The following is a 27,917-nucleotide window of genomic DNA, read 5'->3' as shown; positions in this document are numbered from 1 at the left end:
TAAGACTGGACTGTGCTCCTGAGACTGGAAAGACTATAAAGATACCGAACAAGAAATGCATACACAGGGGAAGCCCCACTCTCCCCAAACAACATTCAGTCTAACGTAATTCTGCTAAAGACCACCTGTTGGTCTGAAATTGTGTTCTGTAGAGACATCCTAACACACTCATTAATGACCTAGGTTGTTTAAATTTTCTATTCAATATTTGGTTACTAACAATACTGTTTTATAAAATATGTGTCTTGTTTGTTAAATAAGGCATTGTGTATTTTTTTATATTCTCATATTTTAGGAACTATTCATGCAGAAATCAAGATACTTTTAATATGGTATTTTTATTTTTCTCATAATTTCAAAATAAACATCAAATATGGAAAAGTTTTTACTTTTTGGTACTATAAAATGTATCATATTCCTATTATATCATTTTGATACAAGATTATTTGTCATGCGTAAGAAGCTACAATATTGCTTTTGTCCACCAGAGGGCAATGACCAGTCACTTTCCCCATGCGCGACAGCTTACTTTAGGCAAAAGAGCCCAATTAGAACAAATCACTGATGTTCCGCACATTGATGGATAACCTCGTAAATCTGTGCGCTATTTGATTTTGTAAGTATGTTTCATATGTTTGGCATTTTGATTGCTCTATTTGTGTGGATTGTTCGTTTCGCTAATGGTCTTTGTAAACGCTAGCGACTGAGCCAAACGGAGAAGATGAGAGAAGATGAGAGTTTGGAGATGTTTGGGAGCTAAAGCATCCCCCGTTTGGCTTACAGTTAACCTAGTTAGGATCCTGCAGCTTCTAACAACTTTGTATGGTCTCATGTACATTACTCAATCATCTTTCACTAATTTTCTCTCGATCGTCTGGCACGGACTAGAAAAAGGGGCATGTACAATAATATGCTCAGTTGTAAATATAGGATGATGTTAAAACTGTCAAGAATCGGTTTCTTGAACTAAATCTGGGATGGGCTGGTAGTTGAAAACGTAGTTCGTGAATCAGAGCTGGCTGTGCCTTTTTGTTGGAGTCTTCGATCAGTGCAATCCTACATACGTCGTTAATAAACTTCTAAAATCTATCTGCGAGTTGGTTTTAATCTGATTACATGGGTCGGTTATCAGTTCGCAGTCTGCTCGAAAGATCAGCTGCTGCTTTAAGGATGTAGTTGCATCAACAAAGCAGGTTTGATCCGTTGAAGTGCACGACCACGTCGTTGAATGAGGGATCTTGGAGAAACGTGGGCCCGAGGCTCTCCGCGTAGCTTTGTCGTTTTTGTAAAGCTTTTTGAAACCATAGTTGGCTGTTGGACGTCAGACTTGTACTGTACTGAGATCACTGTCCTTTGTAAGTGCTTGTAAAAAGATCTGTAGCCTCCCTTGAAATTTAAGTCAACTAATACCGGCTGAATGTGCACGGACGTTTAGGTTAACTCTACATTCCTTATGTGCCTACATAATAGTTATTTTCTAATAGTCCTGTGAATCACTGGATTGTAATGTGGGTTAACTTCTCTAAGTAGTTTGTGGTCTTCTCTTGTTTCATACACCTGGGTCAAGAAAAGTTACACATTACTCTACATTAGTTGTTATTTGCATACATAGACATTGTTTGACTGAATATGCATGTCATTCAGTGACACAAGTATATTTAATTTATTTAAATCTAATTAAATGCCCACGCGTTGTCTTGTAAACTAACCTTATTCAACCATTTGTTTTTAATAGTCCTTTAATGGTCTTGCAAATAGACCAAAACACAGTAAAAAGACACGGCTCCTTAATTGCTGTCACCCGTAAAGGTGCGTGAACGTGCAGACCCCACGCGCAGCTTTTAAAGGACCTGCAGCGCGAGGAGGGGGCGGAGCAGAACGATGACGAGAATTGAAGTGGGCGGGGCTTAGCGGTCCGGCCGCGCTTCCCCGGCAGGGTGACGGAGTTGAACGTAACGACGGTCACGTAGCTTTACTTGTTTATCCCGAGGTGACTATAGTTAAGCACATACGCTTATTAGGGATGTCCCGTAAGCTTTGGCTTCCCCTAGCCTCATTCACGGGTTGGGTTATGAAATATTATGACTCGTTATGACTATAATTGTTCCTATTACTTACAGTTTGGACGGGCATGGCCTTAATTAGAGCGCGCGCGCGGAGCTGCCTCCGCAGACGTGTTCCAGATGTGCACTGGAATTCAGAGAGCTCTGCAACACAAAGAAACGTTGCGCTGCAGGGGTTGGCTGCAGAAAGCCCAGCCAGTGAAAACTGTCTAAGAAATGAAGGGATTTCACACAACCAGATGAGTTACGGAGTGCAGTGTGAATTTATCCCACTTAGTCTTTCAAATGCAAAAAGGTCCATTAATTAATGCTGTTTACACGGTAAATTATTGCAAATGATCTGTCCAAATATGTGTGAGGACTGGATGGATTTGTTTATTTTTAGATCTGTATCTTATAAAAAGCATCTTAAATACAATAACAGTTGTTACAGTTATTTAGATGGACAGCATTATTTGATGTGGATTAAGGTCTGTTTTAGAGTATCAGGTTGTGCTGATGTTATCACGGTGCTCTGTGAAACCTAACTATATGTTAGCTAAGAGAGTCTGCTGGGTACCTCGGAGGGCGTCTTTGTTTATTACACTTGCAGGTTGCACTCCCTGCAGAAATGTATGTCTGAATCATAACACACATGGGTTTTGTAGGTCAGAGTAAAAATGTTTCAGGAAATACCAAGGTTTTTTTTCCCCAAAGGGAGAACTAACCAGCATTCCACAGAGTTCTGAAAAGAGGGTTGAGAGACGTATGCATTGACATTCAGTTATTTTGTCGATTCATCCATTCCTGAGTCTCTGGGTGTTGGATGTCCAGGGAGGAAGGACACACTAAGAATCAACTTGTATAGTTTGTTGTTTGTTTACTCCTGTGATGTAATTGATTGTGTGTGTTCTCTTCTCCTTAGCCAGTCAGACTAGGTTATATACCTGTGATGTTGTAGTTAGCTAACAAGCTTCCATAAAGCTTCACACAATCTGTATTACCAGAGGAGAGGAGAGAAGGGAACATGAGATGTAGGCCTAGTGTTTGTGAGCATTAGAGATATGGAGAATTGGTTGTGTGCATTGCCAGTTATGAGTGCCCTATCTTAAACAAACAGAGCACTTGTACAACTCCCTAAAATATGTAGTCACTTCAGTGTTCATACTTAGAATGAAGAAAAACCTCCATACTTGGAATGACAATTATTGTGTTTTCTGTATTGTGGAGCTTCACGTTATACATCAGTTTAACATCGGTAGTAAGGAATGAACTACTGGTGAGTTGCAGCAGACCTTTTCTCAGTCATTTATCATCCGGCTCGTCCGCATTGTTTTCACCCGCGAGCCGGTGCTGATTGATGGAAGCGCTGAAGCGCTGGGCGTCCGCGTGCGTGCTGTCAGACACCCCAGTGCTGGCGTCTCCTCGGGGTTCACCCCCACCTAATTATCACCGAGCTGCCTGTCTGAATCTGCTGGGGGGGCTGCTGGCTTGAAACAATAGCAGGGACTGCAGGGATTAGGTGACAGAGAAGTGGGTGGAGGGAGGGAGAGAGTGAGAAAGGGAGGGAGAGAGAGAGAGTGAAAGAGTTATAGAGAGCGAGAGAGCAGGCGAGTAAGCTTGCACAGTGTCTGGGAGGCAGGCTACTCGGCCACATGTCTACCTTCTCCTAGAAGGATCTTGCATGCTTTGTGAGGGAAGACCAAGAAGACCTCTAGGGAACTCTCATCCCCTTTACTGACATCTGTCTTAGATTATGTGTACATTTGTGTATGTAAACAGGATTATTAATCCAGCAAGTCAGACCTGGGGATTTAAGAGTTTTTGTACCACCAAAGGATTTTTCTGAAGGATGCAATAAGGATAAAGGAGTCTTGTGTCTTTTGTTTAGGCAAATATCAACACAATGGCTGCATTTTACAGCTGCTTTCAAGGAAAGAAGTAAGTTGGTGCCTGTTGCTTGTATGAAACCATCATGCAGGCTGTTTGCTTATGTGCTTTTGGCCTTATTCTGGGGAAATGCCAACATGTAGACTGTCTTCATGTTTTCTTGTGTTTTGAACTTTTGACATTTAAAAATTTTGGTTCGTCGGCTATAGATGAAAGTTTCAGCAAGGGTTTTGGGGAAACACAAAGAGACTATTAGCCTCTTCTGCTAGAATAAAGGACTCTATGAGACGAGGAGACACCAAGCGCGTCTTTGTTTATAAAGAGAGCGCTGCTGTATGCTATAATAGCGCCTCAGATTAATTAGTTCAATAAGGACCGTAAGAAAAAACCATGCCTCTGCCTGGCCTAATTGCATGGCAAACACAAGCCTTTGATTCAGTAATGCGTTGTGTCCTGGCTGCACTGCAAGAAAGTCGGGTTTATCAAACTGAGAGCGTGGCATGCTTATCTGTCTACAGAAGTCAGCCCCGTCTTGGTATTGTTATTGTAATTCATGCCTACAGTTCCTGGAGAAACACAATGCACTTCCACCACAATGAAACCTCTACACCTTTGTTGCTGATCCTTCAAGTGTTCCTGAGGTGTGAACCATGTGTCTGTTTCTTGCCACCTTCTGCGGGCCGGCCTTTTATGGCCCTGAGTGCTCCTTTCAAACGGCTCGAGCTTTGGCCGTCCCATGCCGTGCCTAGTTTGGCGAAGAGCTGGGGGAGAAAACATCTCCTGGAGGCTCCGGTCCTGAGTGGCCCGTCCCTTCTCGGCGGTGCCATCTGCGCTCTCTCACTACTGGGTTTGTTGACGTTGCTGGTTCTGGTGCCGAGAGCTGCATCTCACCTCATCCAGATGGAATTGTTGTCTTCAGTAGCCTAACGTTGTCTCTTGGGAAAGGACACTCTTAAAAAGGCGAACCTGAGCCACACACAGTCTTGTTTAAAACCTTTGAAAGTGTTTTTACATGGCGTCCTGTTGTTTTCGTATCTGTTGAGGTCTAACATTAAAGAGTTGGACTGCAGTGTCCACACTGTTTGGTCCCATGGGGACCAACATTGGGCATTTGCTTCAGGTTTTTGGCTTTGTAAAGCTTTTTCAAAGGCAGACGTATCCCAGCTAGTCTTCTCATCATCTGCACTCGTTTTCTGATTTTTTATTTTTTTTTAGTGCTTTTAAATAGGAAAAACCTCTGTGATTTTTGTGTGGTGTTCCAGCAGGATCTGTCCTGGTTTGTCTTGGTTGAAATAGCTGAGGTCCGCTTTTGCCTGAGTCCAACATCAGTGGTCTGCATTTCATCTGCAACCACGCTGGCCACAACTGTAGATCTGAAGCTCGGCCCCCGACACGTAAACATCACTGTTCAATAATATGGTAGAAACTAGTTGCACGTGATTCATGGCCCTCATGTGATGTGGAATATGCAATTTGAAATGGCCGGAATGTTGTGTAAAGCCACCTAAATTACAGGCCGTTCATAGCCACAATAAAGGCCTGGGTGGCTTCCAAACAAAAATAACATGGCTAGTTTAGGATATCATTACAGTCGCATAAGGTCACGGCTGATATTAAAGGGATTCTTCTACCAAAAATGCTTCATAAGCTAAACGCAAACCTCATAGTACCAGTTCACATCTGGACATAGATGAGTGGGAGTCACATGACAGATTCCGATATATAATCAAGTTAAACTGCACATGTCCGCCAGGGCTTGGCTAGACGAAACGGGCATGAATGTTGTAGCGTGCTTACTCGTGGCCTCTCGATCCCACGCCAGATTGAATACGATCACTCCACGTTTTATTTGGATTCGTTATCTTGGGCTGTGGAGGTGCAGTGATAGGAGGGATAGTTTGGAGGGATTTGCTGTTGGTCTGGCAACATCAGAGCAGGGGGCTCAAAGGCTGCTTGGTGCAGCTGGCTTGTGTGCATCACTGCTTGATAAAATTATCAGTCCCCCACTGTGTATTGAAGAGCTGCTGTCTGCTCTCCTGTGGTGATACAAAGGTGACTCGCTGCATCTCTGTGTCTGGGGGGGAGGGGGGGGTGGGCTGTCAATATGTATCCACATCCATCTAATGGTGACTTTTATTTTGGGGGGGGCAGAAATATATTTTTAGCAAAAAAGACCCAATACAAGTGATGCCAGAGGGTGGACAAGGAAGACTGATATTGGAAGGAAGACTGAAAAATTTGTGGTTATAAAGTTTCATAAGTTTCATGCTTTAAATTTGCTTTATGTCCAGATGATCAAATTCAGGAGTATTTGATTGCACTCTATTATGATGAAATACCTTGTGTAAGGGTATTAAAATAAATCTTCAGTGTAAGTTTAACTATGCTCATTGTCACTATGCGCTAGAAATAGTGTTCTTCTGTAATCTCTAATACTATACCAAAGTATCAACCAGCTCCAACACTAAAACAGTTCATGATGTTGGAGTCTTTCTTCACCCTTCAACACCTCTGTTGTGTTGTTGTCTTTCCTTCTTTCTCCTCTCTCTCTTCGTTCCATACGCTCCGAACGATAAGGTGTGAAATGGACATCAACGCCCTGGCCTAACGTCAGAGGCTCTCCAAGGTCAGTGCATTAGTTGTCGTGCAGGGCGTGTTGAGCCATGCGCCCGGTGATGGAGGACTTCCAGGGAGAGTCACTCACACACACACACACACACACACACACATAAATACACACATGCATGCTTTGACACCTGGGAATTGTTCCAAGGTTGCCAGAAATAACTGATAACAGATCGAGAATTGAGGATGATATTTAGGCTTTAAAAGTATTTGAAAAGTTTTATCTGCACGTCTGGGGGATTTCGTTTCAGTTTCAAACCATGACGCATAATGAATTTACTGTATGGCTTTTTTTTTGTTTACACAAGCTCTTAAAAATGTACAATGGTGCCTTGTTGACCCAGACAGTCTCTTGTTAATGTTTAGAAGAATCTGTTTTGGTTGAGACCCAAACTGTCACTGTGGGAGATGTGAGAAACAAGAGCAGCTGTGTGAGGAGCCCCGTGGGGTCCCTGACCAGGGGCCCGCTTGGCACCGCCTGGGGCCACCCACCCGCCTGGAACCCAGTGGGCCACAGGCTCGCCAACCCATCCAGTGTGTTCGAAGTGTTCAATGCATTTTTTCAAAAATGCTGCCCTCATCTTTGAGTAATTAACAAAGATGGAAGTATTTAAGGCAAGATGCAGAAAGTTTGTCTTCCAGTTTTGTCAATGTTGAATTATTATTATTATTATTATTATTTTGGTTTGTCCATCGTCACCGCTCATGGCAACCCATATCCTGTTACATGTGACTGTAAGTGTATTTTTTGTGTCGTGAGTGTATTCATTTCTTGTGTGTGGTAAATGTATTTGTGTAGTTGTACTGTTGTGAAACCGCACCCTGGTCAGGGGCATGTCTGTGTGTGGTATCATGCTGTAGATGTGGTTGTATTGCACTGATGGTCCAATGCAGTCTTGGTCTTCCATGTGACAACATTGGCCATCTGTGACTCGCCCCTCTGTGAATCTGTAAAGCAGACTTTGTGAACGTTTCCTTTGAGAGATACACAGGAAATGAATGGGCCCTATCTGATGGTTGGGGGTAAAAGTTGCCCTTTTGTTCTTGTTTTGGCCTGGCTCCCTTTGTCCCAAATAGTGAAATGTAAAATCTACAAAACTGCTCTCTGATCAGTAAGAAAGGATGATTTCCCCTGCACCTTATTTGACCGAAGACCAACAGAGACAAACGATGCTAAATGCACTGTGGGCCCGGGTGTGAGTGGGTGTGTGTGTGTGTGTGTGTGTGTGTGTGTACACTTGTATTCTGACAAACATGTCGGAATGTTCCCACTCACTCAGAAGTGAATGTTATGTAAACTGCAGTGTCTCACTTGAGAAAAATGAAAAATAACAATGTCCTGGAAAAAAAAAACCTCATGTTTTCAGGAGAAGCTCCTCTTATTCGGACGATGTGCTTAACGCTTGCTTTGGTGCGGCTGAAGCTAGTGATCCCGATATCGGCCCGGACACCTTCGCGAAATCCGGGAGAACGTACCGGCGAGAAAGCCGTGTTGCGTCTGAAATCGTGTTGGTTGGAGGGTCGTGATGCAGAAAGACGCTCTCGGCCGCCGCCGACTCAGACCCGACGTGTTGGCCTGCGTACATGTGGCCGATAAACACGTGGAGAGAACTTGAGGTGGGGCAGCTTGATAGTGGAGGTGGCACCCGAGGCCCACGTCTGATTATCAGCGGACCACCGAGCCTGCTTCATCCTCTGCTTCCTTCCCGTTATCTCTATAGACGTTTTGCCTCTGACTCTGGCTGGCACGTGGTATTCGTTTGGGACTCGGAAATACTCAAGATAATGAATGATACGAATTGTGCATGTCACAAGGGACAGGAGGGTGCGGGACAGGAGGGTGCGGGACACGAGGGACCAAAATGACATCTTGAGTAATCAAAAACAGCAGGACCTCTGGACTATAAGCGTGGTGTGTCTGGGATGATGGCACGTGATCGTACACAGGACGTAGGCAGTGGGAAGTGCAGAGTGTGTTTCCTGATAAGAGTGTTTGGGGAGGGGGGGCGGCGGTCGTAGGGGCTTGATGGAATGAAAGTGAACATGTGGATGTCAGTGGGGACGGTAGATTGCAATGACTGTTGGTATATATGGTATATATTTGCACAGTGTGTGTAACTGAATCGGTGTGTAACTTTATCCTCCGTGACTAAACAAAAATGTAAGGCACAAGGATCATTTCAGGAGTGGGCAAGTGGAGTTGTTAGCATTTCTCTCATCACTTCCTATCAACTCTGAGGCAAACGGGTACGTCAGGAGTTGTACGCCCACTCGTAAGTGCACTAGAAGCGTTCCTGCTGAAGGCCCTAACCTCCTGCGTGCGTCGGGCGGAGCAGGAGATTGTCTCCACATCCTGTTTAGCGTTTCCTCAGGCCTGAGGCCTGCAGCTGCCCGTCACGAGCACTTCACGAGCACTGGCACAGATCCGCAGGGAAGCCCATCTACAACCAACTCCCAGAATGCCTCGCTCGGGTCAGGATGGGCAGGAGGAGACTGATCTGGGACCTGTTGGGGGCTGATAGCGCGGCTGGGTTTCGGCAGTGCTAATCTGTAGGAGGCAGCGTGTGCTTATCGGGGTCGTGTGCTGGCCCAAGGCCCGGCTGGCGGTAATCCTCCGCCGTGGGTGCAGCCGAACACTCGGAAAGGAAAGACGCGACATAAAAAACATGGCACGAGGGCGGGCGTTGGTCGCCAGCGTCTGTGAGAGCGTCTGTGTTCTAGTGGATCTGCAGCTGTGGCTTTTGACTGGGGTTCTGTGTGTTTATTCCTTCTTTTGTAGGTGATACGGTTAATCCCTTTTCAGTACAGACAACATCCCATCTCTGTACTGGCTGTAGACCAAAGCGTCTGATCTAACTCCCGATTTTCTCAGGAATAAGTGTGTGTTTTGGCATGGGGTCTCGCTCTGTGTGTGTGTGTGTGTGTGTGTGTGTGTGTGGGGAGGGGAGGGGGGGGCGCCTGGCTCGTGTAGCAGTTTGATGTTAAATGGCGTGTTGTAGTGAGGGGCCTCCTGGTCGGGCCAGCCTGCTGAGATTAACACTGTCTCATCTAACACTGTCTGATCTCTACTTCCCAGCAGGGATCGCACCATGGCCTCGGGACCCGCGGCCACCAGCGCAGCCCACGAGCCTGTGGATTTGGCGGAGGAGTGCCCAGGTAATCCCCCGTGTACCGCGTTCAAGCATGACCACCACCTCCACCCCTAGTGTTGCTGAAAGTGGATGGGACCTAACGAAGTAGCTTCTACCACTTCTCATTCATTCCGTCACTCATACATTATCATTTATGGATTTTTAAACATACACCTTTAGACATCTGCACTGAACAAATCCATTTCATCAGTGTTATTCATGCCAGCACAAGCAGGCTACCAGCATCAGGGTTTTTTGTTGTTGTTGTTTTTTCTCCCTTTTCTCCAAAAGCCAAGTCATCTGCTAATTGCTTAGTTATTCATCTATTATTCATAAGGCATTCATAAGTTAAATAAGGAAACAAAGAACTGTGTGGCAGGAATGGGCACCGCAGAATGAAGTGAACTAGACCATTACCTTCTGGCCTTACCCACAATCCACTTAGTACGCGCGTGAATCAATGACGGGTGGAGGGCTGGATTACAACGGCCTCTGGGACTGCGCATCCTCACCGGCAGGAAGTCCAGTTGCGAAGGGTCAAAGCAGACTTCTTTTTTTCTCGTTCCTTTCTCATACGCATGTGCTTTCTCACATTCTTCCCCCCATCCCCCCCCAGTGCAGTGTGGGAAGCAGGAAGCCCCAGACAACTACCTTCATGTCCAGCGCAGTTTATGTGGAGAAATGGAGCTTCTTTCTCGGAACCTCTCAATCCAGACAGGGCGATAATCTGATCTATTGGATTACAGCAACCAATCCCCTAAATTCTATGTGTCTGGCTACAGTGGAACGGCGTCTACAGTGGAATGATTCAGAGTTTGTGGAAGCTGACCTGTGGTCAGGTTTATATCTATTTACATTTTCAATAAAAGACATGTCAGACTCTCTTAGTCAGATACTTACATCAGCAGAGAGCTCAAGCACTGCAGGCTCAACTAAGTTATACGACTGCAGTCTTAGTTTATCAGCTGTACGTACAGACTTCATCAATCCAGACTGCGCATGTGATCAACGAGCCAGTGTGGGGGGAAATATAGGACACACATTTACACCCGAGCTCTGTGAACTGGTTGGTCGCGTGAGACCTAAATGCTGTTTGTCACCGGCACTGTCATGAGCAATGAATGATTCTGAAAGCGGCATTAGTTTGTGATGTATCTGTGATGCTCGTGACTGAGACCGGCCCTCCCAAGCCCTGCCTGGGGTTTATGGCATTACATCACTATTGTACACTCCTTAGATGACACCCCAGTGAGCGGAGCGATATACAAGCATCATCCTTCCTGGTCTTGCTGAAGAGATGTTTACGTTCAGTGAGCCTCTGCTCAGAAGGCCATATATAGTGTTCAGTGTGGAGTAATCAGATGATGGATGTGGAGGGTGGGAGAGAGAGAGAGAGAGAGAGAGAGAGAGAGAGAGAGAGAGAGAGAGAGAGAGAGAGAGAGAGAGAGAGAGAGAGAGAGAGAGAGAGAGAGAGAGAGAGAGAGTGTGAGTGAGTGAGTGAGTGAGTGAGTGAGTGAGTGAGTGAGTGAGTGAGTGAGTGAGTGAGTGAGTGAGTGAGAGAGAGAGTGAGTGAGTGAGTGCTCAGTCTCTCTTTGTTGTTTACTCCTGTTAGACAGACCACAGCTGGAGGCTTCAGACTCTGCCAACAGGACTTTGACGTGTGATTCTTCCGAGGGAGGAAGAGAGAGAGAGAGGAGAGAGAGAGGTGGAAGACAGAGGGGGATGGGCAGGTCAAAACACGAACGGCACTCAGAAAGATTTTCCAGTCTCCAGGGATAGAGAATAGACTAATGGAAGCTTACATTTTGAAACTGGTTAAGCTTTTTCACAACTCTGAGAATGGCTTGGTCAGGACAGCACAGCTCTGAGGACAGGATGGTGAGGACAGAGACCATGAGGACATTTATCTCTGTGCTTTCAAATATGGGTAAAGTAACATAAAGACATCTGGACTCATGAATCCAGACTTCATGGCCAATGTTTCATTAGACTTAAAATTTTTATATTTGTGCCCCTTAAGCTGTAAACTGGTACTCTTGGAGTCTTTGGGTCTATTTTGGTGCTGGATGTAAAACTCATGTCACTGTTAAAATAGTCCAAACAAAACTTTGTGGGTTAGAGGTTGTGGCTCTGCCTTTTTTTCTGTCTCCTATAGACCAACTCAAGCCCAGTCAGAATAACCCATGATCAAGTTTCCTTGAAGTTTTCACCCATGCAATTTCAGTGGTTTCTGAAGAGTTGCCCTGGAAGGCTTAAGTGACTCTGCCTTGGGTTCTAATCTGTGATTTAAGGTCTAGTCCAGATCTGTTACTAGCTGTGGGCTGCTGTTCCGGGTCACGGTGTCTAGTAAAGACGGGTGTCTCTGCTGTGCACGGAGCCCAGGGCGGCGTGTCTGTGCCCCTGCCAGCCAAAGACTCACCCAGCTGGTGGAGAACTCTGCACGCCGGGCCGAGCTTTCCGCAAAACAGGCAGCACTTTCTCTGTAGAATGGATCTGACCTTTGGAGCTGATCTGGACTCTGTGACTCCGTGATTCGTGCACTTTGCTATTAATAACACACTGTTTTGGTATGGTGTTCAAAATGTCTGGCCTAATGATGTGGACACTACGGAATGGGGAGGTGAAGTACAGCACTGATCACTTCCTGGTGGACGAATAGATAAACGGACGGATGAGTCTGAGTTTCACTTGAGAGAAAAGTGTGGAAAGGAACGACCCTTTAAAGCATCAAGACCATCCAAACTGTTTTATCGCAAGAAATGTAGAATCCGGTCGTCCTCAGCAGAGTAAGGACTTAGCTGTTAAGCCTCCACAGGGGGGTTTAACAAAGGTAAAAGGTTGAGGCTGTAAAACCGAGATTTTTTCACTGGGGTGCTAATGTTGGTTCACCACTGGGGTGATTTTACAGCTGCTGAAAGGAATAATACCATCCCGGCTTTACTGGCAAGTTAAATTAGCATTTTAAGCAGCCAGGAGGGAATAAATCACAATTCAACACTGATTGAGGTTCATGAAACCTGCAGTGTGGGAGCAGTGTTCATTATGACCTGTTGAATACAGATTGTTGATTTTAAAAGGCTACTTTCAGCCCGATCCAGATCAAAACCATACTGTTCACTTGGATAAAAAGCATTTTTGCATAGATTTGTTAAAAAGATTTCGTTTTGTTTCATAGTTGAGCCTATTAGAAATGATGTGTGTCTGTGAGAACTGTAAGGAAGTTCCCTCATTCTTGGAGCTGATAAAAAAATAATAATGTGGGATTGTTTTCACAGGACGAATGATAAAATGTTGGTGCTTTCTTATTTTGCATTTTCAGCACTATAAAACAAATCTGCAAGTCAGGTGTCTTGAGTTCCCATTCACATTCCTGCACAGATTTGGTCCACATGTCATAACTAAACTCGCATGTGCCTTCACACACCAGGGAAGAAGAAGTCCAGATTCCAGACGTTCAAGAACTTCTTCACGAAGAAGAAAAGGAAAGAGTCTGCGTCTGTGGCGGACGATGGCGGGTTGAAGTCCAGCCAGTCCAGCGATGACGTCAACACTTCCGATCCCGCGCCCATCCTCACTGATAAAGACAGCGACTCTGGGTAGGATGACAATTATGAAAATTAATTATTTGTACGTTTGTTGTTGTGCTCGACGGTGCGGCACCAGGCACGAATGTTGCGATGTAAGAAAAAGTTGGGGTATAAGTCAAGATGTTTGGTTCCCATCCTGAGGGACCCACTGCTCTGCAAAGTATAAGATTTTTGTTTGATTGACTCGCATCATTTGCATCAAGAGGGCAGGAAGCCACACGGGGCCCCTCCTTCTTCAGGGCCCCCCGCTGAAGGCCCCAGCTGAGGGCCCCCTGCTGCAAGCTGTCTTGTATTACTTGAAGAATGTGGTATTTACTCTACCCTTAAATCATCGCTCAGCCTCCGCGTGCTAAAACGTCCGAGGCCGTTGAAAACATATTCAAGAACGATGTACGCCACAGCGTCACGTGTAGGTCCTGGGATATCGGAACATGGTTTACTTGAAGGCTTCGATCTGTTGCTCCACGTTTTGGTGGGACGACCGCATCGCCACCGTCCAGAGGCTCTCTGCGTGTAAAGGACATTCTGAGTTCAGACGTGCTGCAGGGACTTAGCCAGCACCTTGACTCTGGCATGCGCCGCAGTATAATAAACACACTCTTTCTGGGTGAAAGAGCTACAGTGGGCTCTCATGCTCTCCAAGGCAGCCACTCTGTGCTGGGCGACGGGGAGGAGCCAGAGACAGGCACTCTTAATGTGTCTCCCTCCAAATGTGTGTTAGACCAAAAAGAAAACAACTGGTGTTCCAATAAAAATGTGGTTCGTCATAAACTATGCTTTTGCCCATTTTGGTTCAAATACAGATGAGAACTGCATAACTAATATGGAGTAGGATTTTGATTTGATTTTGTTTTAAATGCATGAAGATGTCATAACAAGCTGTCTTTGTTTATTCAGCAAATGTCACATCCCGTCTGCTGCCAGGGTTTGCTCTCAAAACAAGCCAGTTTGGCGAAGTCGTTTAGGGAGCTGACATATTCTTTACACTTTTAATATTGAATTTGAATTTTCAAGGCTGCATTTGTGGTATTTTGGCAGGAGCACTAATCCAGAGGAACTTGCATATATATCACTATGACGGTATGTGTGCTCCCTCGAGAAAGGGACCGATGACCTTGGTGTTGCTAGCAATATGCACTTCCTGGTCTTCTTCATGGGCTACTGGACCTGAGGTTCTAACAAATATCAGTACAGCATTTTTCTGGATATAACTTGAATTATGTTTACCTCTTTTTCCCCCACAGATCCAATATCAAATTGGAAAACAAGGCCTTGTCACATGACAGTGTGTTTGCTTCTGATTCGCCGTCTTCTGAGACTAACGAAGCCCTTGGTGCCTCCCAGGAGAGCGTTCATGGGAAAGTGAAATCACTACAGGTAACGTAAAAGATCCTTCATGCGTTCACAGCTGGTTCGTGTTTCCTGCATTGTATTGTTGTAGGATACTGCAGCCCACGTCGGTAGAACATAGCTCAATGGCTGCTGAAGACCGTCCTTGTTTGAGTGATCATTCCCGTGAGATGGTTCCCACATACCTAAGGACCTCGTGCGTGACCTTTACCCCCTCCGCAGCTGCAGCTGAAGCAGGCGATCAGACTGGCCTCCCCAGCCGTGTCTGGCAGGATTGCCGAGGATTCGGCTATGCTGTCGGAGGACGACGGTCTGCCCTGCAGCCCCCCGGACGACGTGGGCTTCGGCACACCGAATGCTTCTTCTCAGAGGGTACCGCTCCCTCCTGCCACGCTTCCTTCTCCCCTGCGCCGTCGGCTGTGCTGAAAAATACTAAAGACGGTTACTCTACGTTACCAGAAGGCCGTTCGGTTTTCAAGTTGGTTCGTTGCGTCGTCTCCCAATTTAGCCTGAACTCAAGTTTGTGACCGCGCTGACCGTATTCGTGGTCAAAGCGTATGATGTGCTTTGTCGTAATTTGGAGAGCCAGTCAGATTTGCAGTGTTGATCGGTGCTCTTTGATAATTTGTCTGGTCAAGACAATGTTGAGTTTTTAGAAAGTGGGCATCTGCTCTATTCATTGATTCCGTATGAACACATGAGGGTCCTGTTTGACCAGCATGTCGGGCATCAGTATGCAACTCACCCAGGCTCTCAGCAGCGCACGACAGCATCTGGCATCAAGGGCTCTGTCCGCACAGACAGGAAGCCCCCACCCCCTCGCCTGCTTTAAGCCTGGTGATTGGTCCTTCTGCTTGGGCTCGTGCTCCACAACCTGCCCCCCACCCCCCACAGGCTATGATAACAGTCAAGATTTGTCTTCAAAAAGTGGCAATCAAGCCCTCTTGAATATCTACAATAAAAGTATTTTATTAAATATCAGTATTGAAATCATTTTAAAATCGGTTACCATTTTAAAAAATCTGTTCAGTTCATTTTGAACAGTCCAAGAAAATGATCTATTGCAAAAATATTTAATGCTAACCGGTTGTAGGATTAAAAAAATACCCCCACAGGGAAGTGGTAGGGGCTATTTGACCTGAAGCAAACACTCACCTCCTCTGCTTTTCTTTACATCTGCAGTCATCTGGCGTGGTCCAGAGAACCGGTTCCCTCAGCCTGGAGGAATCGGATAGCGATGATGACCAGGTAATACAAACACACTCACATTTACAGTGCTATGTAAAGTGTGTGAGGCTCAACTTTGTTATGATGACATGTCTTCATTACATGTCTTTTGACGTGCATTTTAACATAATGTGCCACCCGATTGAGCACACAGCCCCTCACACACAGAGCTTTGGAACATGTGGTATTTGAGAGCTGCTTAATACCACAGAGAAAGTGATGTGTGAGCTTGGCTTAAACACACAAATCACATGTACACACAGTACATTTACTCTGAGAAGAAGACTCCAACAGTTCAGAAGCTAATATTATGTGGTTCCTGGCTGCAGTTCAGTGTGGGGAACGCTGGAGGAAGAGTGTGTGAGTGTGTGAGTGTGTGAGTGTGTGAGTGTGTGAGTGTGTGAGTGTGTGAGTGTGTGTGTGTGTGTGTGTGTGTGTGTGTGTGTGTGTGTGTGTGTGTGTGTGTGTGTGTGTGTGTGCGTGTGTGTGCATGCGTGTGTGTGTGTGTGCGTGTGTGCAGCTCGTAGCTCATATTCTGTTAATGTTATAGATATTAGACCTTAGTTAAGCATTGTTGATATATAGTGGGAATCTATGTTACTGACACTGGCATTAAGTGTCCTGAATATATTTGTATTGGGCATTAAAAGTAAACACTTTTAAGCCTAAATTTGTTATTTGCAGGTGGTTCAATCGCTTCCCAGTTTAATGATTTCAGTAGCATTTCAGACAGCTCACATTCTGAAGATAAATCAACACCTGATAATCTGATTTTGACAGTTTTTCATCACCAAATTCAAGCACGGTAACAAACAGATGCGGTTGTTGCCTCTGAACTGTTAATAACACAATGTCTTCTGTGTTATTACAAGGTCTAGTGCATGATGAAGTCTATTACCAAGTCTTTTATTCTCATCATCTGCCTGTGTGCTGTTGGTCAGAGAGGCGAGTGGGGAATTCCTACAGCAACAGCAGATTCAGGCTCTGTTCTCCCAGCATGTGACTCACTGCTAACCACACAGACACAGACGCCCAGAAAAGGCTCCAAAACAAACCCAGATCCAGCACACACACACATACACACACACACACACACACACACACACATATATCCGCAAGCACTCTCACACACATACTCCCTCATAACGAGATCTTAAAATAAGCAACATGTATTTGTTTGCTTGAGATGTTGAGTCGTCAGATGGTTTAACGCTTGGTAACAAATATGGCTGTTTGAAACTGCTGCTTTTTGAGGTCTTTTCTCAGGAAAGGAGCCAAATTTTGCAGATATACTGAAGACTTGGGGATGTTTTTCAATTGCTGATACAAATGCAAATGAAAACTTTATAAACTTTAATATAAAATTCCAATACAAAAGCTGAGGATGAATGTCTGAGGACGAAAACTGTTTCTCAGATTCACACAGTCTTTCTGGTCCACCACTACACATAACTAGTCTATACTCTTTATCTGATTCTAATCTTTGGTCCATTTCTGTAGGACTTTCAGTTGTTGTTGCATAGCAGGGGTTGATGCCAAATTTGGCTGGAGCTCAGTGGTGTGAGCAGCGTTCCGGTGGTTTGCCCTGGTAGCCTAACCGTCTGCTAGAAGTGAACTGTTCCAGCATTCCTAGGCGATGGTGCTACCAGTGTGAACCTGGCCAGCACACAAACACACAGCACAGTTTAGGGCCGAAACGATTCCCTGAGTAACTCTAACTTCTTAAGGTGTGAGGAAAGTGGCAAATGACCTAGTTTGACCTGGTTTATATGTTTCATGTGTGTAAAGCAACATGTTTGCCATTGACCTCAACAAACACTTAACAAGCATCACTGCACCACCAACCATTTGAAATTAATTATTTTTATATAGTATTTTTTGTATTTCAGAAAAATGTTTTAAGACCGAATGTAATATCGCATGTAAACACACTAAATTAGGTTTAGGTTTGACAGAAATTGCTATTTCTAAATTAGAAACCTGTTGTTCATTTTAAGAGAATATTTACTATTGTTTTGTAATAAAGGTTTCTTATCCAGTTACTCAGTTAATCGATGGAGAAGTTGATGGAATACTCAATCACTAAAATAATCTATTGCTGCAGCCCTAGCACAGTTATTTCACTTCGATTATAGCCACCCTACAGTCATGTGACCTGCATGCACACAAGAATAGAGAGCATCCCGAAGACTAATAAAACTTGTGGTGTCTTAAATACAGGTCTGGCTGTTAAGGCCATATTCATATAAATGAGCCATTTTGGCATGGTCAAGCAAAAACAATCTTGAAAGATTTTCCGCTTTGTCTTGAAAGGTAAATATTCTCAGGTTTTTAGTCATCAGTGATGTGGGACCACACCAGTGCTGACCTTAACCAGCTGGGAAGAGTTTTGCTTTTCCTTTTATTTCACAAAAGGAAATAACTGAAGTCTCTAGTCAGAGTTGAGTAAGCTGAGAGGAACGAGACCTTGCCTGTGTTTAGTTCACTGAGGAATTTGGGTTTTAGATTGACCACTAGAAGTTCAGACCCTTTAGGCAGGAAGAATAGGCACTTGTAAAGGTTCTTCTTGGCCAAGTGTGACCTTAAAGGAGAATGGACTATAAAAACACTCTGCTCCCAAGTTCCTCAGGCAGCTGAAAGAGGGGGGGGGGGGGAGGAAATGAATAACTATATCAACATGTTTCTCGCTGAAATGATAATGGAAAGCTTTTTGCTCTAAGCTCTTTGCTCTAAAGTTGTTTTTTTCTTTTTTTGCTTTTTGCCTTGTAAAAGAATTAAAATAATCCAGGAACCCCAACTCTATAAGACACCCCCCCCCCCCACCCCCAAATGAACAGACCCAGACTCAGCAGATAGATACTATGAATGTGAATGATAACATGTTCCCTGTGCTCATCTCATTCGAGCTCCCTCGTCTCTCCTCTGTATGCAGACGTCCAGTGGATCCTCATCGAGGCCCGGTACCCCACAAACGACCATCGCGCTGGACTTCAGCCACCCAGCCAACTCTCTTTCCTGCCTGGACAGTTCCGCTGCCCGCCATCGCATCGCCGTCAACATCAAGGCCTGTGCTAAGAGGAAGCCGGCCAGTGTGAGACCTCCATGCTATTCCCCCTGCACTCTTGCTTTCTTGGCAGCCAAATAAATACAAAGGGTGCTTATGCCATTGCTCTGCCCTTTGCTGTTGAATGCACGAGTGTGGGCTTGCAGAAAGACAATTATTAGGCAGTGACCTGCATTCATTTTGTATAAGATTTGTATTTTAAAGCGGACAAGAAGTTTAGGTAATGGCCAAGGTATGTAGTCAGATGACCGTTCAAACAGGTTAATTAGACGATCACGTTTTGCTTGGATTTAGAGGGAGATGCTGCAAGTGAAGAAGAGAGACCTGAGGGAACGAGTGCTGCTCAGAGACGCGGAGGACAAACTGAGATCTGTAGGAGCTCTTACTGAAGAGGAGAAGAACCACCGTGGTACCTCCTGATTTACTGGCCTCCGGAAAACATATCACTAAAACCTTGACAACACAAGAACTGATTTTTTTTGTTGGTATATAGTTAAGACGGCGAACGTGACAACTGAATTCTCTGATAGCTGATGTTTCAGAGGTTGCAGACCAGGCTGAAGAAACGGAGGACGAGCGTCGTCCGGTCTGCTCAGTGTTGGAGCAGAATGAGGGGGATCCACCAGCCTTTACCCACGGCCAGACGTCGTCCCGAACATCTGCCACCTCTGCAGAGTATTCGGACAAGGAGGAATGTGCCCCTCATGGGGATCGTGACCCTAGCACGGAGTTCTCGGAGTCCTCCTGGGAGAACCCAGTAAGTCTGGAGCTCCAGGCGGACGACTTCCTGCTGGACGAGGGGTGTGAGGTCGTTTCTGAGGAGCAGGGGTCACTGCTAGAGGAAGTGCTCAGCTCTCTGAAAGGACCTCTTACATCAGGTCTGGTACGAGAACCTGAGGATGTGGATGAACAAATGGAGGTTTGAATTTAGACTTTATGTAAAATCTCTGGGTTTCTGTAATACCCATTTAATAATAGACTAATATTGACCATTATCATCATTCTTATCTAATCAGTTCTACATCTAATGCTGTTCAATCATAGGTAGAAGACATGACCGGTGAAGATGTGCCAACTTTCCTGGCAGAAGACACCACCACAACCTTACTTGACTTCACAGATCCAACCTCAACCCTGGAGGAACAGATAACACCTGCTCCAAACACACTCTCTAAATCAACTGAACATCTTGGTGAAATAGAAGATGCTTCAGAAAAACAAGAGGAACCAGTGGAACAAGAAATGCATGAGGAAGCCCCTCTTGAAGATTTGCAAGTACCCGAAGGTGAGCCTGAGGATGAGGAAGAGCAGGACGAAAAAGACATGGATGAGGAAGTGTATGAAGAGAGCACGGTAACAAAGGAAGATGATGAAGTGAGTGAGGAAGAAGAAGCTGAAGAAGAGAATGTGGAGGAAAACCGGAAAGAGGAAGTGTGGGAGAACAAAGAAGATGAAGAAAATGAAGTTGACAAAGAAGAAGAGGTGGTGGTTGAAGAAAGTACAGAAGATCCTGAAGATCCTATAAAATATGAATCCGAACAAGGAGAAGAAAGTGGAATCAATGGTGAGAGATGTCCACCAGAAAAAGAAGAACTTGAGATTAAAGTGGACAAAGCAAGCATTGAAATTGAAAGCTTCCATGAGTCTGACCAGTGTTCCAAAGATGAGGTCCCGGTCTCAGTGGAGTTTCTGAACCAGCCTGAAGATCTTCCAGCAACTCCAGCTCAAGAATGTGTTGAAACACATTCCTTTGTAGTGTCCACCTCTGTTAATCTCAGTTTTCCTAGCAGAGTCTCAAATATTCCAAAGCAGAATAATGAAAGAGAGGATGAGACAGAAACTCTACGAGAAGAAGCCAACGAGCAGCATGTTACGCTGGAAGAACTTCAAGACCCATCTTCAGGTAGTTCTCAGCAGCCAGTCCAACACCAAATTTCAGAGGAGGCTTTACCTGGGAGCCACCAGCCAAACGCAACTGATAATCAGCCCCAATTTACCATCATCCCTGCCTGGGAGAAGTCATTCTCTGGCGCGGCTGTTAAAGAGTTGTCCCAGCCAGTTGAACTGTCTGCAGCAGCAGGTGAACCTGAATTCACAGGATCCACAACCATTGATCAGCTCCTCGACGATGTGATGGCTGAACAGCCCACGAGCCCATTTCAGAGTGCCCTGTCCGTCCATCTCCCAAGAGAGACCCGTGAAGATCCCACCCCAGAGAACCCCTTTGGAGTAAGGCTGAGGAAGACCACCATGCTGCACCGCTATGCTTCAGAAGGAGAAAGTCCCACTCCCACCAGCCAACCAGAGTCTGCAGAGACGCAGGTCGCCATCTTGGAACAGCTTTCCAGAAAGCCTGCTTTGCCCAAGAAGCCTGATCAGGTGGTTGAAGCTGCTATGAAACCCAAACGAAGTGCAGGTATCGGAAAACAACTGGTGTCAGACACAGCAAACAAAATAACAGCACTTTTGCAAATGAAATATCCTTGTGTGCGATGTCTTGAGTCATTGTGCTGATTTAGCATAATGTTTTTGTTTATGTTGTGGTGTTATTTACAGAGCTGGTAGTAGGTAAGACGTCGTTCGAGGCCTCCGAGCCACCAAGCTGGATCTCTGTGGCCAGACAGAAGCAAAAGCTCTTCAAAGAGAACTCCCTGGAGGAATCATCTGAGAGCAAAGACCCTGGTGATGTGAGTAGGCTTACCCTTTATGGGACTTTTAAACACTCCTTTTTTCTGTTTTTCTTTTTAAGCACATCACGCAGTTTTACTCTGATGAGGATTAGGCCACTCTGAAGCCACCTAGAAAAATGTCTTATCACAATTTATTGTATTAAAAGGACTAGCCTTCATAAATTCTGAAATCATGTTCACAAGCCCATCTGTAATAACAACCTGTAAAACCCTGTATGCCTTATGGTATTATGGATCCAGGCAATTCAATTCAGGTATTCTTATAACTTCCACCTGTTATAATTAGTTAAACCTTCTATGCTGTAACTTGGGAAATATGCAGCGTGGATTTGAGGAATGTGCTTAATGAACTCAATATCTTTTAATATCTAAACCACACCAGACAGAGGACCAGTGTTAGTTGGGGTTCAAGTTGCTTGTTTCACTTTGTATGCATAGCAAATATCGCACAATTTCCTGCTTGTATAGCTCTTGATTATACAGTTTGTCTTCCTTATGGTTCCCTCAAGGTTTGTTTTTCATATATATACATTTCTCTTTCTAGGAGGAATTTGTCAAAAAGGGTTCAGATTTTTCAAGTCCAGTCACCAAAGATGTTGCTTCTTTGCTAAAACCTGTTGCTTCACCTGTTAAAGGTAATAATGTTGCTACATCAGATACTGTAGAAAATTTAATAAAGACTTTTCTTTGAATATGAACTCATTCTGCTTCATATAATGGCAAACAACAAAAGTACAATAACAATCTACAAAAGCCTTTAATCTGGTTATAGGATAGCTATGGTTTGAGGGCAGTTTATGGGCTGCAAAATGGTTTGAGGGGGGAAAAAATTATTCATTGCTGCCCTCTAGTGGACAAGTATTATAAGTCATTTTGCAGTATTTTTCTCTATTTATTAGGTCATTTATATCTTATATCATTTCCCTATTAGTATTAGGTGATTTATATCTGTGGCATTCGAGTCCAGCACAATGTTTTTGTGCTACCTTGAACATTTTTGGCTAATTTACATCAAGGTTGGAAGTAATTCTGTATCTGGCTCAGGCCTCTTTTTAATTAATCACCAGCCTTTTCATTTGGGCACTTGAAAGTACAACAAAGTATGTGCTTTTGTCATAAAAAACAATACAGATGTGTCTTTCACAGTAGGTGTTGCACCCTGTAACCTTCAAACTGTTTCTGTCTGCTTGTTGGCACCAGTGGCCTGCTCTTTGGAGATCTCCAAACCATCCATGTTGGAGAAGGAGTGTAAGAGGACGTCTGGCCACCTGCCCCCAGCCCCCCTCTCTCAGGAGGAGCCTCCGTGGCTGGCCCTGGCCAAGAAGAAGGCCAAAGCCTGGAGCGAAATGCCACAGATCGTGCAGTAGATGCAGTGGGGACGCCAGGCTCAAGACACGTCCCCTGCTACTTACAGGACATTTGAGCATGCAGACGTAAACCCCGTCCCAGTACTCAAACCGACCTTTACTTTTCTCTCACAGTTTTTGCACACAAAACACTGATGTACGCGGACGTGTGATTTTATAAGAGATGTAAACTAAACAGATTCACTGTTTTGCTGTGGTCAGACATTTGGAGATGGAATGCCTTGGAGAAAGGACATGAAGATGGTTATCAGTATCTTTTTTTATCTTCAGGCTTGAATTTGCACCAGATGTCTGCATTGGCTAAAATCTAGATCTTTTCTTCTGAAAAAATCAGGTTTTAATTGTTGATTTGGATGAGATGTCTTAAAACATGTATTAAATGATCTTCCAGAGGTTTTCATCTGAATTTCTTTTTATTCAACAGTACAATTTATATAATTACATTCTAAAATGTAAAGGATTCTTGAATAGAAGCTGTGCTTAATTCTCCAACATAAGCAGTTTTAACTGAGGAAAACTCAAAACACTAACTGTTCATAATACACTCAAGAAATTAATCAGTCTTTGTAACTGTGGTAACAGACATGTTTTAAAGAACACAGGTTTCTTCATATTTATTTCTCTCTTTATGTATGTTTTTTATGTAATTTTGTTTCTATTTTTGTATTACCTTTACATGCACAATTTTGTGACTTGTACATAAACCCTTAAGAAAGAATGAATTTTTGTTTCTTTTATCTACCAGTGTAAAGACTTTTCCAATTTTGCAGGGGATAGGGGGGGTTTACAAGGGGTTAAAAAGCTTCAGAAACAGTGTTCCTTTGGTGTATCTTCTCGGTACCTACCACTGGCACTGTATAGACACCACCAGTCAGGACCTACACCACCCTATACCAAAAGAAAGGTAGTTTTGTGCATTTGTAAGCTTAATAAAGTTTAATAATGAATAAAGTGACATGTCAAAAGGCATTGAAGTAACCGGTAAGTTCTAACTATGGTGATTCATTTTTCAGTGATCAGCTCACTGGCTAAGAGTGCTGTTCAAAATACTGTTGTAGTCTACCAGTATTTTAAAGTATTATATGTACTTTTCTTTTTGTAAACTTTAAAAGCATGTTCAGAAAACTCGACCAGTTGGACAACTACAAGAGAGAAGCTGTGTTAATGGAGTTGGCACAGATTTGTTCTGGTGTCTTTGCCTTCTAGGTATCGCACACCTCACATTCCTGCTCAAGTACGGTTTCTAAAATGGTGTGTGTACAATCATCACTGCGGGATCCCAGAAACATCCCTCTATGTACAGTACAGTGGTTTCCTGTATCTATTCCAGCAAGTCAGTTTTACCCTTTAATACTGAGCATCAATGATATCAAACATGAAAAAAAAAACAATATTAAGCCTCTATTTCCAGTGCAGAGGAGCCTCGAATATCTCTGAAGAGGCTCTTGTATCCGAAGCCATGGGTCATTTTTCACACATGGATTACAAGTTTTTGTAGAGAACAATTCTGAAATCACAATAACAACTAAGAACTAGAGTTTCTTGCTAACTTAACAAAAAAAAAGTTCTGAAAATTAAATGGACTTTAACTTCCCAAAGAATCAAATAAGCAGAGTATTAAGAAAATAAGATTAAAAATGCACAATAGTTTTCCATTTATAAACACCTAGTGTATTTATTCTTTATGGCAGCACTCAAAACATACTTGCTGCCCTCTCTCCTCTGTCCATCTTCAGTTTTTCCATCCATCTCTTTTGTATTTAGTCAGTCATCGCTCCATTTTGTCTTCTCCAACACTTTGATGCGTTCCTCCAAGCTCTTCAGGCGATTCTCCATCCACTGCAAGTTCGTCCCACTGGCGGCCCTGGTGGCCACGCTCACGACGGCGCAGAAGACCACCAGCACGGACAGGCGCGTCGCCGTGGTTTCGGGGGAGGCGTTCGGATCGCTGACGATACGCACAAAGATTCGCGCGACCACGACCAGCTTCAGCAGCCAGAACACCCGCTTCAGCAGCGCCATGGCAACACGCAGCACGACACACACAAGCCAGTAGCCAATCACCGCTATGAGTGCCCACTTGGCAACCGAGAACACACCCTCAGGAGTGAAGTGTGGGATCGACACTGGATCTGAAAGAACAGGAGGCACAGGAGAGAGGAAGAAAACACTAGAATCACAGAAGATCTCACTGCTGACACCGTGGCCACTTAAATAAGGACCGCAGTGATTTCCCCTCCATGTAAAACATCCTGAAGTATGTGCACAAGTGTGTTGTTATAAATAGTGATTAATTTCTCATATTTGACTATTTGAGTATCAAACTGCTAATTTTGGGAGAAAGTTCTTCAACAGGGAAGTGTGATGCCTTCAGTGACCAGTCAACAAATGAATTTGATCAAATGATGCTCTAGAGTCTTGTATTCATTAGCTTCACTGCCACAGACGCACTTTCATAGACAAAAGCAATAATTTGGGAGGGATGGTCACCTGGAACACTTGGTAAGTACTTTTACTGTCTGCTGTTCTGAAATTCCGGACCTCGGATTTGTCTGGTCTTGTTTGGAGTGGACTGCCCTTTTCAATAGCTTCCTGAGTCTCACTAGAAACCAAAGTGTTGGGTGCTGTGTTCTAGCCGTTAGTTGTGGTTTGAACTCGCTGGTGGGTGTGTCAGTGTACTCACCCCCTACTCCGGTCACACGGAGAATCTCCGACACGTAAACGGCGATGACGTTGAGTCCACTGGCAGCGCCTTCCGCCACGAACCGTAGCACCATCTCCACAAACTACACAGGGACGCAGAGCAAAGGGGAATGGACGTCAGACCGCAGCGAGAACGTGGCAGAGCGGAGCCTTGAAAATCTGCTGGATTTTACTCATGGTAAGATAACAGGATCAATCTAGCTGCACATCAGTGATCATTAACCAGCTTTGCGTCACTCAACCACACAATGACCATTCAGGCTGCTTGATAAAAAAAGTGTCAGATAAGATGATCAGTTTGTTTGAAGAAAGTGGGTTTTGCAGAATTTGGGGTTAAGATGTGTGTCTGTGTACCCTGTGGTGAAAGCACAATGAGTGTTTGAAAGGCTGTGTGTGTGTCCACATGTCAGAGGGACAGCTGCAATACCCCCCCCCCCCAAAATAAATAAATAAATAAAAAATATCACCTGACAGCCATGCACTTGACACTGAATACTCACATGCGCATATTATTCCTGCTACAAGGACAGTCTGCTAAATAATATGGTATTTAACACCTGTCACAGTCTGCTCCAAGGTAACAAACAGGCAGCTGGGCTAAATAAAATCACAATAAACATGGGTGAATGTACCTACAGACAGCGCTTCAATGCACCTGTTGCTTTCACGCAGGTCAAAGCAGACTGAGAGCAGGGTTGAAAACACAGTCAGTGTACCACTGTACCCACATGCTCACCAGTCAAGCCAGCGGTGCAGACTGCTTTGCATAGACCTCTCTTACCATGACACCAGTGTGGACGGTCTCTTGCCCACACAGTGATTCGAGGTACCCTAGTGTGTTCTGGGTCAAGACGTTGGAGTTGGATGGGGGGGTGAAGTGGTTGGAGGACATAAGAGAAAGTGAAATTAGGGCGAGGGGAGGGACAGAGAAGCATTAGTAGAGGAACAAAATGGGAGAAGAAAAAGGGACGAACACACGTGATTTCACTATTCAAGGGCTCAAATAAATGAAACATCTATTAAATGAGTTAATCTGAATGAGTTGAGGGTAATAATTCCGAATGATTTAGGCGGTAATAGAAAAATAAAGCTGTAGAAATCAGTAAAGAGAAAAAAAGCTAACAAACTATCCGTGAATTAGCCATTTTAAGTACTGTTTTGTTCTGAAACTCACCGTAAAAAAAGCTTCAATTGCCTGGCTGCCAAGATTGTACTCGTCGATGAGGACAGAGAGGGCGGGCCCAGAGCCGCCCGAACCCCGGCTGGAGGTCTCCTCCTGCGGCGTAGTTCCCCCATAACATGCCGCTGTTAGGGCCAGAACGGCGAGCCCCAAACCGAGCATCTTTGCCCAGTTTAGCGCACCGTTGCGATTAGATAAAGCGTTACAAATCACTTTTTAGAGTGTACGAGTTTTTTTTTGCAAAAAAATACAATTAAAATTATCTAAAAACCGACAAAAACATATATGACAAAAACAATTAAAACGTTGAAATATTACCGCACTACAACTGCACTCAATTTCGGTCACTTTCCGGTCAAATGCGAGTGTCAAGTGCTTCCAAAGTAGCCACAAATGACAAGTGAAATATCTGTTTCGGTGCTACAGGTTTAGGCTGTAAAAACTGAAAATCAGTGGACAAGTAACAAGGTTTAAAAGTTTATCAACTATGCAGCACGATTTGGCAGTCCGTTCATTAGGTTATCGTGACTTCCTTCTTTTCAGGGTTTGACTGTAAAAAAGCGACCGAGCGCAAGGTCAAGGGGACTTCAAAATAATCCCCCGTTGACTATATTAGGTAGTGAAGAAGTTAAAATTAGCTCTTATGTAAAAAGGTTGAACACAAACCTTTCATTATGTACATTATAAGAAAGTAAACCGTCGATTTTTATTACAACGCTCGCAAGGAAACTCGCAATGATACAATACGAACAGAAAGGGGTTTAAACTCCAGTTTGTGGTCAGCGGTAAAGAAAACGACACCGTTCGATTAAACCGCAAAATTTACTTGTTCAGAGTTGTACAACTCGAAAGTACTAAAGCAGTTATGTGGCTATTCTGCAAAAAAGCAAAAAAAAAAAAAAAAAAAAAAAAAACACACACACAACTTCCCTTCAGGAGGCGAGCGGTAATGGACTGAAACCCAAGTCGCCTCCGTGACTGCCCAACAGGAGTGAATGAATCATGGTGGTGACAAACCCAGTTGGGAAGAGTGTGGCCTTAAATCATTCAGTTAGTCTGAG

General features: G+C 44.3%; 2 protein-coding genes across 11 annotated transcripts; one reads left to right on the top strand and one right to left on the bottom strand.

Moving 5' to 3' along the window:
* The first annotated feature begins 540 nt into the window (after nucleotides 1–540).
* On the top strand, nucleotides 541–23,691 carry LOC143527313 (uncharacterized). 9 transcript variants are annotated; one of them, XM_077022451.1, is made up of 14 exons: nucleotides 3,226–3,321; nucleotides 3,934–3,983; nucleotides 9,637–9,713; nucleotides 13,116–13,284; nucleotides 14,520–14,652; nucleotides 14,848–14,997; nucleotides 15,808–15,873; nucleotides 18,785–18,943; nucleotides 19,211–19,325; nucleotides 19,447–19,835; nucleotides 19,961–21,332; nucleotides 21,473–21,603; nucleotides 22,151–22,241; nucleotides 22,807–23,691. In XM_077022451.1, the coding sequence occupies exons 1-14, from the start codon at nucleotides 3,241–3,243 to the stop codon at nucleotides 22,971–22,973; spliced, it is 3,150 nt and encodes a 1,049-aa protein (XP_076878566.1). In that variant the 5' UTR covers nucleotides 3,226–3,240; the 3' UTR covers nucleotides 22,974–23,691. The 9 variants fall into 9 exon arrangements, with proteins under 9 accessions (XP_076878568.1, XP_076878569.1, XP_076878566.1 ...); XM_077022450.1 differs by having other exon boundaries at nucleotides 9,634–9,713; XM_077022453.1 differs by lacking the exons at nucleotides 3,226–3,321; nucleotides 3,934–3,983 and adding an exon at nucleotides 541–616 and having other exon boundaries at nucleotides 9,634–9,713.
* A 118-nt stretch (nucleotides 23,692–23,809) lies between these two features.
* LOC143527315 (voltage-gated monoatomic cation channel TMEM109) lies at nucleotides 23,810–27,813 on the bottom strand. Of its 2 annotated transcripts, XM_077022461.1 has the most exons (4): nucleotides 26,851–27,813; nucleotides 26,458–26,517; nucleotides 25,657–25,759; nucleotides 23,810–25,105 (listed from the first exon to the last, which is right to left on the bottom strand). In XM_077022461.1, the coding sequence occupies exons 1-4, from the start codon at nucleotides 27,016–27,018 to the stop codon at nucleotides 24,738–24,740; spliced, it is 699 nt and encodes a 232-aa protein (XP_076878576.1). In that variant the 5' UTR covers nucleotides 27,019–27,813; the 3' UTR covers nucleotides 23,810–24,737. The 2 variants fall into 2 exon arrangements, with proteins under 2 accessions (XP_076878576.1, XP_076878577.1); XM_077022462.1 differs by lacking the exon at nucleotides 26,458–26,517.
* Between the last annotated feature and the right edge of the window lie 104 nt (nucleotides 27,814–27,917).

Source organism: Brachyhypopomus gauderio, chromosome 11, assembly GCF_052324685.1.
Source record: "Brachyhypopomus gauderio isolate BG-103 chromosome 11, BGAUD_0.2, whole genome shotgun sequence".
In the NCBI taxonomy this organism is placed as follows: domain Eukaryota; kingdom Metazoa; phylum Chordata; class Actinopteri; order Gymnotiformes; family Hypopomidae; genus Brachyhypopomus; species Brachyhypopomus gauderio.
The sequence above is the reverse complement of the archived record's forward strand: the minus strand, read 5'-3'. Positions and strand labels throughout refer to the sequence as shown.